The 14,649-nt window shown below is 41.5% G+C and overlaps 1 protein-coding gene across 1 annotated transcript; it reads right to left on the reverse strand.

Annotated features, from left to right (window-relative positions):
- Nucleotides 1-224: 224 nt before the first annotated feature.
- pdk3a (pyruvate dehydrogenase kinase, isozyme 3a) lies at nucleotides 225-14,079 on the reverse strand. Its single transcript, XM_049565106.1, has 12 exons — nucleotides 13,686-14,079; nucleotides 10,263-10,404; nucleotides 10,076-10,147; nucleotides 9,383-9,567; nucleotides 9,210-9,299; nucleotides 7,183-7,260; nucleotides 6,885-6,961; nucleotides 6,650-6,751; nucleotides 6,460-6,567; nucleotides 6,217-6,330; nucleotides 4,001-4,121; nucleotides 225-841 (listed from the first exon to the last, which is right to left on the reverse strand). The coding sequence occupies exons 1-12, from the start codon at nucleotides 13,786-13,788 to the stop codon at nucleotides 807-809; spliced, it is 1,227 nt and encodes a 408-aa protein (XP_049421063.1). The 5' UTR covers nucleotides 13,789-14,079; the 3' UTR covers nucleotides 225-806.
- Between the last annotated feature and the right edge of the window lie 570 nt (nucleotides 14,080-14,649).

Here is a 14,649-nt window from a genome sequence, read left to right on the forward strand (position 1 = left end):
AACAGTACAATAAATACCCAAATGCAATGTAGAGACCTTAATGTCCTGTACGCACTACATGTTAATCTGCACTATATGTACAAACTTTGGGAATGTGTGTCCTTTTTTATTTTTTAAATTTCAATGTTCAAACGGCTTGGTATGTAAATAAATCAAAACTCTATAACTGAATGTGAATAAAAACGCACTTCACCTTTGGATCAAACCACAACAGACACCTCACACACAACAGCAATTTTCTTTATTGTCGGGTTGACAGGTTGATCTCATGCTGAATAACATTATTAGACTGATCTTATCTTTTTTTTTGGTATATGTTAATGATGCATTAATTGCATATTTCTGCATGAACACCTCCACAGCGAGGAGTTCATGCATACAAATACATCTGTCTAAGCTGGAGGTACAGTAGGATGGAAAACAGAGCGATCACTCCACACTGGCTGCATGTACAGCAAACACATTATTATAGTTATATACACAACATTTTCTAAAACCAGAGGTACAGAGACGGTCTTTAACAGTAAAGGTTGACGACTACTGGAGATTAAAGATCCTCGGGCCTCTAAATCACAAACCGAAACTTTGACAAAGGTGAGAACTCTTAGAACAGTCATTACATGTGATGATGACTGACTGAAGGTGGTGAGGTGAGGCATTTAGATGAAGAGGACTAGTCGTCACTATATAACACTTCCTCTACAGCAGGTTCGTCGCTGAGCATCGCTCAGTGAGACTGGCAGGTTACGAAGGCATTGGCAGTGATGAATTCTTTCAGTGAGGCTGAACCTTTCCGTACTGAATCTTCATCTACTCTCCTTTCTTTTCGCATCAGATGGAGCTAAAGGAGACGAGAGAAGGAGGTCACTTCAGATTATTTAAATGCTTAACAAATGGTGCCAGGTTTGGGCCATGTTCGATTTAGGTGAGGTCTTTTTTAGTTAATTATATTGCTTCTATGACAGTTTTAGGAGTGCAAGATGCGACCTTGGATGTCACCTGATCATAATTAGTCTTCCATTTACAAAGAAACGTCTCGATAGAGGTCTCAAATGATTGTGTGACAGTTATTTGAAGAATAAATATACACCTCGGGTCAGTAAAGTGCTTGAGAAAAGTTCCTGAATGTGATTTATGTGATAAAAATCTGATGGTTTGACGCAATATTTCAGCACCAAGAGATATGAGAGTGCTATGCATTCACTGAAGAAAAAAAGCTTTTTTGACAACATTATTATCCCAGAATTCCAAGGAAAGTTTTCATGAAAAAACTATACTCTTGTTTTTCTGAATTAAAAATATTATTATTATCGTACGTTGAGAAAATATGGAGCTCCTAAAGTCCCGGAAGGTGAATTTGTTTTTTAAACTTGTGCACACAAGAGGATCTTTTGTTGATTAAAATATCACCTTCTGGGACTTAGAATTATAAAGACTCATTTGTCGTCCGTAACTGCTTATCCCGTTAGGGGTCGTGGGGGGGCAGGGTACACCCTGGACAGGTCGCCAGACTATCACAGGGCTGACACATAGAGACAGACAACCATTCACACTCACATTCACACCTACGGACAATTTAGAGTCACCAATTAACCTGCATGTCTTTGGACTGTGGGAGGAAGCTGGAGTACCTGGAGAAAACCCACGCTGACACGGGGAGAACATGCAAAACAATTAACAAGATTATTACGTCATTAATTCAGAAAAACAAGCAGATTTTTTTCCATGAAAACTTTTCTTAGAATCCTGAGATTATCTAATCCATCCATTTTCATCTGCTTATCCGGGGCCGAGTCACAGGGGCAGCTGGACGGGTAATGCATCCCAGACGTCCCTCTCCCCAGCAACGTTGTCCAGCTCCTCCTGGGGCACCCCAAGGCGTTCCCAGGCCAGATGAGATATGTTATCCCAATGTGGGATCCCTTCTGGGTCTGCCCTGGGGCCTCCTACCAGTGGGACGTGCCCCGAACACCTCCAACAGGAGGCGCCCAGGAGGCATCCTGATCAGATGCCCGAACCACCTCAACTGACCCCTTTCGACGTGAAGGAGCAGCAGCTCTACTCCGAGTTCCCTCCGGATGTCTGAGCTCCTCACCCTATCTCTAAAGCTGAGCCCAGCCACCCCACGGAGGAAACTCATTTTTGCCAGTTGTATCTGCGATCTCATTCTTTCGGTCACTACCCAGAGCTCATGACCATAGACGAGGGTTGGGACGTAGATGGACCAGTAAATCAAAATCGAATCCCTGCGATAATCTTGTTAATCCAGAAAAACGGGGCAAATATTTTTTTCTCAAGTGAATGCAGTTTGCTTCCATTATTAGTTTCCCCTGCTGGCTTTTCCAAACACTGCGTGATTTACTTTGTGTTTAAATAAAGAAAATGAAGTAGACTGTCCATATGCTTTAAGAAATAATTAAAGAAAAATCATTAAAAGATCATTAAAAGTAATCTTGTTCCGATGAAACAGATAATTAGTAGTAAAAGACAACATAGTAAAAGCTTGAAAAGGTAGTTCTTTAACTGTGTCCCTGCATAAAATAAATAAAAACCCTGTCAGGTATCAGATCCTTCTGCATTTCACCTGTATCTTCCGATTCTATCATTTCCACACGTGGTAATAAAAACAAAAAAAGCACATCTTAAAAATACACAAGCTTTGTTTCAAACTCATTCAGCAGACTGTCCGTGTTAGTAACACTACGGGTGAGTCACAAGGCTGGTTGGATGAAGCGCTGTTAGGGTCACAAGTTCAAGCTGATAGCTGCAGGTTGCGTATCGATCACAGCGGGTCTAAAATGTTGGTAGGATGGTGTAGAAAGGAGATGTAACGATGTATTCCCACGTTTATAGTCCTTGTTAGATGCAACAAGTCCATTCCTCTCTGTGCAGGTTTGTACGATACATCATGCTGGTGTGGCTGAAGCTACTAGGCGTTTACTTGGCATCCTACAGATGCTCCTTTGGTCCTTTAGTTGATCAATCAGGGTGCAAAGCTGGCTTATAAGCAGAAATGGAGCGTCAGTATTGCCCGTCAACTGTATAAGAGGGAGTTCAGGTGACTTTTACATGTGAGAGGGTGAGATATAAACAAAACACTCTGAAATAACATTCTTCCATTATAAATAAACTTTAAGTTCTAGTGGAGGAGCCTTAAAGGCAGATTTTAACATCAAATGTTAGATGTAAGGCTTTCTCTCTTTGACATGAATCTTCATAAAATAAAATGTACTCCTGATGCATTTGTTCTTACACTTTTTTAAAAGTTATCCCTTTTTCTCATCTACAGGCAATCCTGTCTTCCATTCTCCCAGGCTTACATACAAACAAGTCTTTGCTATGCCAGTGACACACTGGCCTAATTGTGCGTTCAGTCAAAAAAGTCTCCCCAAGGAAGGAAATGAAACCTCCTCCTCTTCCCATTCGCACTGAAACTCAAACCCCCCAACTCTGCTTGTGTTTGAGAGAGAGAAACTGAATACAAGCCCTCGCCGACGGTGGGAGAGACACTCAATCAGCCGTGTGAGGCTTATTCAGCGGCCTCGTCAGCAAAGAAGAGCGAGGCCAAACTGCATGAGACAGAAGGAGAAGTGAGGGTGATGCGGTGAATTTAGTCTGACGTAATGGCCCGATAGAGGAGGAAACGAAGCCGACGTTAGTAAAGATTCACAAGAGTTACTAAATGACAGTGGGGGGGTCTATAATTTGGAAGAGGTTCATTTTAAACTCCATCTTGGGAGAGCCGGCGTTTATGCCACAACATGCTACGCTGATGAATGTCGTTGCCATTGGGTACGGACATAAGTCAAGGTCAACCATCGTTTCCAAATCTTTAATCACCGGAATGTGAAATCAAGTCTGATCCTGAACCAAGTGTTTACCCAAGGGCAACAGTTCATCGTGCATGCTCCGGGCAGAGTGCGGCTGTTTGGGCTTCCAGCAGAGGGCGGGGCTAGCGGGGTCAGGCAGAGTTATCTGTTGGCTTTGTATTTTGACTTGCTGGCATCGCGTGGCTCTTTGCTGGGGTTGCTCCAGTCGTCTGCCTCAGGGCTGGTCTTGTAATGCCGCCACGCTGATTTGTTGAAGACGGGCAGACGCTCGAAGGACTCGCTGGAGAGGGCCTTTACGTAGAGGGACAAAACATAGAACACAAGAACTCACAGTTATTAATCTTTAAAGAAAAGTTTGTTTTCATACCTAAACTTAACTGACGCTAGATATAACAATGAAGCCATAGAAGATTAGCTTAGCTTAGCATAAAAACAGCAACGAGGGGAAACAGCTCACGGAGAATGGCGCTTCCATTATTGCATAAATTAAACAGAAGAGGTAGAACATGTCAAGTAGTAAGCTCTGGGATTACTAGTATTTTTTTTTTTTTTTTTTTTACATTTAAAATGGTGATGAGCTAGCAGTTTCCCCTTGCTTGCAGTCTTTATGCTAAGCTAAGCTAACTGTCTTCAGTATTTTTAAACCCAGACCATATCTTCCCATGTTTTTGTGTCTAACTGACTAATGGGAATAACAATTTTTGAAATTGTTTACATACCAAACTTAAATGATGCTAAATGTAACATTGAAGCTAGAGACAATTAGCTTAGCTTAGCATAAAAACGGCAGCAAGAGGAAACAGCTTGCCGACAATGGCACTTCCATTATTGCACAGATTAAACAGAAGAGGTAAAACATGTCAAGTAGTAAGCTCTGGGGTTACAGGTAGTTTTTTTTTTACATTTAAAATGGTGACGAGCTAACAGTTTCCTCTTGCTTGCAGTTTTTACGCTAAGCTAAGCTAAGCTAAGCTAACCGTCTTCAGTATTTTTCAACCTGGACTATATTTCCTATGTTTTTGTGTCTAACTGGTTAATGGGAATAACATTTTTTTTTTAAATTGGTCCAGTATTTATGGAGAGGGCTGCAGCCGACAGCCACAAAATAGGCTGCAACATTATCACTCGGGGCAATTATGCACCGTCAATGTACATCCACCAAAAGTTCTTTATTTTGCTACTGACAGGCTCAGGATAATATTATAGGTGTCTGACAACATTATGGAAAGATTCCCTAAACAGATAAACCTTTTTGTTAATGAGTAAGATCCTTTTTGTTTAACTAAGATCAGCCCCAAAATCGCTATCGTCAAACCCACCAGACCATTTAAATAAACTATCTCAAGGCAATTGAATCGAATGCAACTGGACTTGGTTTTGTCTTAGAAGACGTTTCACCTCTTATCCACGAGGCTTCATCAGTTCATGCTTGTCTGACTAGTCTGGAACTAGTCTGACAAACTGGTGTGGAAGCACCCAGGTATTCAACCTCTGGGGAGGTCTTCACAAGGCCAATGATGTCACTGGTTCGTTAGTGCTCCAATGGTAAATAAACTACAATTTTATCATTGTAAAACACACTTAATTCAAAGTTGATCGAAACAAAATAAAACTCATAAATACCACAGTGGTTTGTCTTTCCACTGTTCAAACAATCACCAGCTCTGGTTTGGTTGAAATAAACCCTTAATTTACATGGTTAGACAGGAAAATATGCTGGCTCTATACACACTAAAATTACTGTTTATTTGAATGGAGTCTGGTGGGTTTGGCAACAGTGACTCTGGGGCAGTTTCTGGTCAAACAAAAAGGATCTTACTTATGAAACAGGCTGCAACAGAACCACTCAGCACAATTATGCACAGACAATTTGTCCTATGATAGTCTCACATTGTTATTCTGAGTCTGACAACGTTACAGAAAGGATCCCTACAGAGATAGTCCTTAGAGCGAGATCCTTTTTGTTTAGGAGACACTTGGAATAATAATATGAGCCTATCAGTGGTAATAATAAGCACTTATAGTGGCTGTACATTGATGGTACATGTTGCCTCCAGTGGTTAAACTGCAGCCAATTTCGCAGGTGTTGGCTGTAGCCCTCTCGCTTAACACTGGACCTATTTCAAAACTGTTGTTCCCATTAGTCACTTAGACACAAAAACATAGCAAAATAGGGTCCAGGGTGAAAAATACCAAAGTTACTCTTTAACAGACAGATGAGAATTGTATCAATCTTCTCATCTGAGTCTTGGAAAACAAAAAAAGGGAATTAGCTTATTATCCTAAATGTCCAACTGTCCCTTTAAACTCTGACGTAGCTGAGTCACGTCTTAAGGACACAGAATAACCGACACAACATGCTCCCCATTTGACTAGCTCACTTTACCTTCAGATAGATGACTGCATCAGTGCCAACGCCCTCCATGGAGTAGAGTTTCAGATCCCCCTGGAAGTATCTGGCGTAGAGCCTAGAAATCGGCAAGCCGTAGCCAAAACCAGCCTGGGAGAGGGAGGGAGAGTGTAAGAAATATATTTCCCAGAGGTCACGCCACATTTAACAAATGTATGGGCTAAAAAAGTTTGGGAATGGTGACCGGGGGTCAATACTGATTTGATTTTATGTGAGTACCAGTGGGACAGCTCCTGGCTCCAGGCTTGGTGTAGGAGCAGTGGAATACATGTAGTTAAACAGACGGTCTATCTTCCTCAGAGGGACTCCTCCTCCTCTGTCGCTGATCTGAAGACAGAACGTGGCAGAGGTGGAGCAACAATCCCACAGATCACTTATTTAATGATGTGCGTACTTGTGTCTGCTTTACCTTTATGGAGAGATCTTCTTTACCCAGAGTGACTTTAGCCTTGACTGGAGGTAATTCCTCATTGCTGTTCTCATAGAGCTCCACTGTGGCTCTCATTGAGTTCTGCAAACACCCATGGAGCTAATTAACTCAGCTCAGCGCAAGTCCTTATAGAATTATAGTCACATTCAGATTTAATTACACTTAGAGAGCACTTAACCAGCTAAGTTACCGCCAGTGATGCTGCACTGCTCACCTTGAAGAGCTCGAACAGCATGTGGAACAGATGAGAGGGCACATACACCGCCTGGATGGGCTTTTTCGGGGCTTTCACTGTGAGACAAGAATAACAGGGGTGTTGGAAGATCACACACTGAGCTGGCTCTTTTGAAGTTAATGAGATGGTGAACATTGTAATCAGGATGGGACTAAATTTGGACTCCAAAGCTGCACCCATTCATTCTAGACTACACAGTATACACTGCTTCATTTCAGCTGTGCAACAGATTACAGGGATGAACGGTCAAATGCATGAATCCATAAAAAAATCTTACTGTTGAACTCTTCGATCTTCAGCCCGGGTGAAGCCAAGTAGTACTTCTCACACAACATCTTCGCTGTGTCATAGGCATCTGACAGGATGCAAAACAACATGAGTCAGGGCAGAACCAGCAGAATATGTTCATTGTTTACATTTAGATTCCAGTCTCAGGTCATTAATGTAGCTGCTGTTCCTTGCCGGGTCACTGAGAGGGCAGCTTTGGATCTGTGCTGCTGGTTTTCTTTAGAAACTATCATTATGTAAACATGCTGTTAAGTGCAGACAAACATTTACAACAAAGCAAAAAGTTCAACCCATACAGCTGCTTCAGAAAATATTCAGACCCTTTCACTTTTGCAATTTATTGTGTTGAATGGAACGGACTGACCAACACTTAGCATTAATTAATAGCATTAATCTAAACAAGGTTACAAAGTGCTTCACAAAGCGTATGAAAATAAGACATCAATGACAATATTTTAAAAATGTTAAGAGCATCGAAAACTAGTGTGTACAGAGGCAAAAACAGAATAAAAGGAAATAAAACACAAAAGTTACAAATCACAAAAGTACAAATCAGGCATTGAACTTAACTTTAACTGTCCCAGTTAAAATATGAGCTGCAGCATTATGTATTAGTTGAAGCAAAACTACTGCGGATTTCCTGAGGCATGTAAACAGTGCATTATGGTCAGGAAAAGGCACAGCTGATTTAATTTTGGTAATGTTTCGTAGGTAGAAGCAGCAATAATGAGATTATTGACATGTGGTTTAAAGTTCAAAAGTGATGCCATCAAAAGTGATGCCTAAATTTCCGTTGATTTTACATTAGTTGCCAGAGGACCAGTAAACAGTTGTAATTTCTTTGCTAGGTGATCAGGGCCAAAGATTATTACTTCTGTTTTGTCTGAGTTTAGCTGAAGAAATATTATAAGTCATCCAGTTTTCAATAGAGGTGAAGCACTCCTTTAAAGTGCTAACATTAGCTAGTTTAAAGGACAGGTAGATTTGGGTGTCATCAGCATAATAGTGGTAGGATACCCCACTAAAATGGCTGACAATGCATCCTAATGAAAGCATATAAAGTGAAAACAGAAACTTCCAAGTGGATATAATGCCTCTGGCCACGGCTGACGCTGACACGGACACATAAAACCACTTTTTTTCCTCATACTGACTGTGCTGGAACACCTGTATTCACCCTCTGTCTGAGAAGACTCCATTTTAGCACCAGTCTCTTTAAGCCTCCCTCCCAGAAAATCCCAGCTCTGCTCTGATTGTGGGTCTTCTATATCTGCCCTCTCCTTGTCTCTGTTTAAGTTTAAGTTTGTTTACTTTATTAATCCCCCTGAGGGGAAATTCAATGTTTTCATTCTTGCTTGTCAATTACGGTTGGGGTGTTTGGTGCCTTGCTCAAGGGCACCTCGGCAGTGCCCAGGAGGTGAACTGGCACCTCTCCAGCCACCAGTCCGGTTCCCAACCCAAGTCCCTATGGACTGAGCTACTGCCACCCCAAGCAAGTGAAGCAGGATTAATACTTCTGCATCAAATCAACGCTGTACCTACGGCATAGGTTCTGCGTTGATGTAGAGCTTACGCCATACCCTACACCGTAGCCTGACATTCACCTACCCAGAAATGTAACTACAAGTCATGGCTATACGGACTTCCTGTCTACTTTTGTAAGCTGGAACCATTTCCCTCTGTAGAATCGAAGCTTTTATTTACTTTTATTTCACAGATAAGAATAGCATTTTTTGCCTTGTGTGTGATTTATCCTGGCTTCTTATGAGTATAGGAAATCTCTGCTTGCCTTTAGGCTAATTCATACAATGTAAAATGCCACAGGCTTGTGCTAATAATGTTAGCATGTTGTATTTGTTTGGAAAACATGTTTGGAAGACAGTTGTTTTGTCAGTGAACCTTGTGAGTTGTAACTGAGATGAATTTTGTAATGTTACATTTTATGCATTTAAAATTACATCTAAAACACAATCAAGTGTGCAAAAAGTTAATGAATGTTTATGACTTCAAACTCACCACTGACGACTTCAGCCACACTGCAGGTGGGATCAATACTGCCTATGTGTTTTGGATGTGCAGGGTTAGTGTCATTACCAAACAGGAGAGCTGCAAGAAAGACAAAACAAAAATTAACTAGCTACTCAGACAGACTGTATGATCATGATTCAACACAGATTTCTGAGACTCACTGTGCTGGTTGATGAGCATGCGGAAGGAGATACGGTTGGTGTAGAAGCGGTCGAGGAAGTACTGAATGTTGCTGCTGATAAAGGGGTCAAAGCCAAACTTCTCCTTGTACTCGATGACTCCCTGAGCCATGGTGGGAACCACATCGTTGTGACGGTTGCGGATCTCAATCAAGAGCTCCAGGAAACTAAAAATAAAAACATTTTAAGAGGAGGAAGTTAATCCAAAATATTAACACAATCACCAATAAGCAACCTGTCATGTCATTTTGAGGATGTTACTTAATAAATCTCAAGAAAGAAATATGTTGCTCAACAGCTGCATCATTTTTTGCTATTTCTGAAGGCCAGAAAAATGATTGGGAAGAGTATCAAACTTAATACCACACTTCTTTCATTTCCACTGAAGCAGACAATTCTTGGTAGTGTGTTTTCTAAACAGACGGTCTTATCCGAATTCCTGTCTGTGTTTATCAGCAATGTGTGGCTGTTTATCTCAAAGGTGTGGTTACAGTATAAATACGCACTGTTACCTGAACAGTCTGCACAGATCTATGTGAGCAGAGGGGATTAGCTGCAGCGGACTACAGACATAGAGCCAGTATGCAACAGCTGGGTGGCTCATGAAGCTGTGCTTACTGTACATCATACTGTACTTGTGTTCATGAATCTTTAATAAGGGAAATATTCACTCACTCGTTCAAAGCGTGAGGGTCCTCTGGCTTTCTGTTCTCGTAATCGAGCAGCTCCACAAAGCTCTGCATGTACCTAACAAAGCAAAGAGGTCAAAAGGCAACTTTTACAGACACTTATCAACACTACTACGATTATAAACCTTATCGTCTGGAAGGAAGATGAAGTGTACTTCTCAAGGATGTCTCACCATTTCTGCACTAGTCTGATGGAGGGCTGGCTGAGCAGGTTATCAGGTAGCAGGTTGACTTCTCTCATGGTGTTGGCCAGCCGCACCGGAAGCTCCTTGCGCAGGAACATGTAGGATGTTTTCTCACAAGCATTGTCCCTGCCTGAAGAAAAAGTATTTGTCATAGATGCACCATTAAAAGTGTCAGGAAAATCTGGAAAGTCTGGTATGGTTTTCACTTATGGGAATTAAGTTTTCCTGCCAAGAAACATATTTCAGATTTTTTTTTTTACCTGTCTTGCTACTCACAGTCATAGTGGCTCCTTTCAAAACCACCAGACCTCTTGGGTGTGACAAACCCTTCCAACAATGATGGAGTAAAACCAAAACACAATTAAAACATTCCTGAGATGTCTTGTTCTCACCTAGTTACAGTGAGTTGAATAAAAAATTGTTTCACGTGTGTGAAGTTCTGTATTAAGGTGACTTGTAGAGGAAGTAGTGAGGCGGCAGTTGCTCAGTCCATAGGGACTTGGCTTGGGAATAGAAGGGTCGTCGCTTCTAGTCCCCATATGGACCAAGTATGGAGCATGGACTAGTTGCTGGAGAAGCGCCAGTTCATCTCCTGGGCACTGCCAAGGTGCCCTTGAGGAAGGCAACGAATACGCGCCCTTGCTCTGACATCCCTACATTTGAACTGAACGCCTTTATTGTCATTGTGCTTTACAATACAACAAAATTTGGAGCGCTACTCCACCATGGTGTGTACAATAAATACAACATTAAAAAGGAAACAAATAAAACAATAACAATGAAAGAGCAATCATGAAATAAAGTGCAGGTGTTGACGTGCAAGAGGTGGCAGTGAGTGGAGTGAATTTGTTTAAACTGAGCATAGCGTTAGTTCAGGCAGCTCAGCTCACATCCTACTGTAGCTACATCAGCTGATCTCAAACAGCCCAATCAACTGATGGAGCAGCTGATTGATGGAAGGGTGTCAGCTAATAGATCACATGATTCCTTTCTATGCAACCAATTGGTGAATCTCATTCAAGGCGCCCTATTTAAACTGCTCTGGCCTGCCTACTGTTGCTGCTTCCTCTGCAAGCTGCTGTGCAACCTGTCTCCACCCCAGCTCCTCCTTTTCATGCTGTGTCTGACTTATCAATGTCATTTCTGTATATTTGATGCTGCTCTGTTCTGTTCCTGGGGGGTCTTTGCTGCTGCTCTCCTTGCCTTAGGCTTTCCATGTAAGCGCATGGAAGGGCAGGGAGGTGTGCTCTTTCTGCCTCAACCTTTCCTCATTTGCACGTGGAAGGGCAGAGAGGTACACTCTCTCTGCCTTAGGCTCTCCACGTAGGCACGTAGAAGAGGCTTTCTGCGTAGGCCTGAGGAAAAGCAGAGGGGCCCCAGTACAGAGCCATACCACCAAATATAATACTGCAAATGGAAATAAAGTTTTCTTTGACTTGTGTTCCTGAGTGAACTACGTATGTTTGTTTGGTGAAATTATTGCATTTGGGAAGAAGCTATTTGCAAATCTGGTGGTTCTGGATCTGATGGACCTATAACGCCTACCAGAAGGTAACAGTTTGAACAAGTGGTGGCCAGGGTGTGTATTGTCCTATATGATGTTATTGGCTCTTGAGAGAGTACGGCTGTTTGCAATGACTGAAAGCCTTTTTGTCTGCAACAGAACACCCACCAAAACCACACAGAAATACAGTATGAGCGGATGCTCTCAATTGTGGATCTGTAAAAGAACACCAGCAACTTAATGCATGTATTGTTTTTGTTTGTGTATGTCTCCATATTTCATGCTTTTAATGCATGTATAGGTCCTGTTCATGCATGTGTATATGAACAGAGTGAAAATAATTGAATTTCTCCTCAGGGATGTATACAGTATATCTTCTTCTTCTAAACACACACCACACATAGCCAAAATATAAGTATATGGCTGTAGTCAGTCTCAATTTGCAACCTTTAAACATGATACTTTTAACTCTGCTAACTTGCTGGAGTGTATTTTCTGTCTGCCAACATTAGCTTTACAAGGAAATCATAAATCTTGTTACCCAGTGGAAAGGGGGGAGTCATGGAGAGGTTAGGGGGATTTATGTTTTACATGTAAACAACAGAAACTGAGTTACTGTGGTATAATATTAAATGTCTTCCTTGAGAATGACTATGACTTTGCTCTTTTTGTACCTCACCAGATTCACACAGCAGCATGTGCAACCTATTAACCCTTGGCCTAGGGAACCACTTCACACAGAGCAAACTGGTTGGAGAAAAATTGTTCCAGGTTTTTCTAACTATTAAAAAAGTAACAATGGTAAAGTCTCAGCAAACCATGCATTCAAAGGAACGTCTGCAGCTTACAGGAAGTATGTTGTGCAGATATCGTGTTGCCCTGTGTGTGACCTCAACACTCTGACACACAGACGCAGTAAGAAGTGACGATTTTAGCGTCTTTGGGATGACAACAACATGATCTGGCAGAGTGAAAGGAAACCTCTGGTCAAAGGAGCAGCTTCCACTGATTCAGCAACATAAAGGGAGGGCTCTTCGATTATAAAATGGGGTAGTGAAAGCAATAAACACTGACTCAGCCCTGGAATGACACACACACACACTCGGCTCCTTGGATGACATCTCATTTGTTCCCTTCTGAAACACACCTATGCTGTTTGCCCAACTCCTCTCATGCCATGAGGAATCGCTGCGAAAAAAGATCCTTCCTGTAATTGCACATCCAATCTACAGCTGTGAGGACAAATTACGCAACAGTGATGACAGTGTTTAATCAGAGATGGATTAAGAAACGGCTGGAGTCTGACTACCAGCACTGTCATCTTATGTTTCAAGTCTCGTGCCAGAGGGAACATGCCTACGTGACTGTAGGTGCAGACAGAAAAAAGCACTGCATGTACAAAAACAGACCTCTCGTGTAACTTTCAATGGTATAACACCAAACTCCAGTGATTCATGCTGTGAGATGAGCTCCTATAAATGGAAATAAACCTAATAAGATGAGTAAACATGAGTAATTAAAAAGCCGGGGTGCTCCTCCTCCTCCTCCTCCTCTGCTTATGGGCCTGCTGCAGTGACAATACCTGCATGGATTATTGTCACATGTCCATATAGTAAACAAACCTGCAACAGAAAGCAGCCATGCAGAGCCATCAGCATGCTCAGGACTGTTTGTGCTGTTCTGGTGGTGAAATTAAACACCAAATTCAGTTGCCATGTGATCATAACAAGGTGTAATGTTTCAGGGCAGCCTGGAGAACACTTACACTATTAATAACAAGTAAGGGATTTCTTGTGACACTTGAAATTGGATAGATATTGTGAGTAAAAATGATAAAATACAAGGCCCCAGACTGTCCTTATCATCAAGTCCTTGCTTTAAGATGCCAGCCCTGCAGTGCTACTCACCAAAATCCAGAAACTGTTTAATGGACAGCGGGGACGGAGAGAACCTGGAGTAATACTCGATTTTGGGGTTGGAGTTTTTCAGCAGAGACAAGAAGATCCTCATTTTGAAAGTTTAATGATGCTGCTGCCTGGATGTGACGGAGAGAATGACATTCAGAAAAAACGCCACCGATTCATCCCCGGTACTGTTGACAGCCACACCGACAGTCCTGCGCTCTCAGCGGAGTCCACATCTGTCCCAGCCCGCGGACATCCAGAGGACACGACACCAAGAGATGAAGAAATGTCCATAAGGGTACAGACAGGGCACAGACAGTATATTCTCAAGAGGGCTTCCTGGATCTACATTGTTGAACATTGAGAGAGGCTCAACACTTTTAAGCTAGCCGGAATTAAACGTTGACTTCCGGTTACAGGTTTTCAAAATAAAAAAGGCTGTGGCAAATTTACAAGCACTTGAGAAAAAGTGGTGCCATTTTTTAAGCAGGCACCCTTTACTAATTGCTTATAATGGCTTTATTAATGTTAATAAATAATGTATTAATATATTCATATAATTATAACCAATTTATAGGAAAACCATGTGGGTTGCCATGTTTTAAAAATGTCCCCTGCTGGTTAATCTTCCCAACACTTGCTTTTTCTCCAAACTTTCATTTGCAAACAATTAGGCTAATGTACCCACTCTAGAATAGGGTAAAAGGTCCAAGTATCGTTGGGTACTTCGTAATTCATTTGTAATTTAAAAACAAAACAAAACAAATTTGTCATTTTTTTGTTTTAAACCAAAACCAAAAAAAAAAAAAAAAAAAAAAAAGAACAGCCGTTTTTCTTTTGTTGTTACAGAATAAAAATACAAACAATCAAAAAAACAATCCAGAGCAGTCCATTTGGGTCAGGATGCAAATAGTTAAAAACAGAAGAAAACATAAACAAACATAAGAATATATAAAAATTGGGAAGC

Source organism: Epinephelus fuscoguttatus, linkage group LG21 (genome assembly GCF_011397635.1).
Source record: "Epinephelus fuscoguttatus linkage group LG21, E.fuscoguttatus.final_Chr_v1".
Lineage (NCBI taxonomy): Eukaryota > Metazoa > Chordata > Actinopteri > Perciformes > Serranidae > Epinephelus > Epinephelus fuscoguttatus.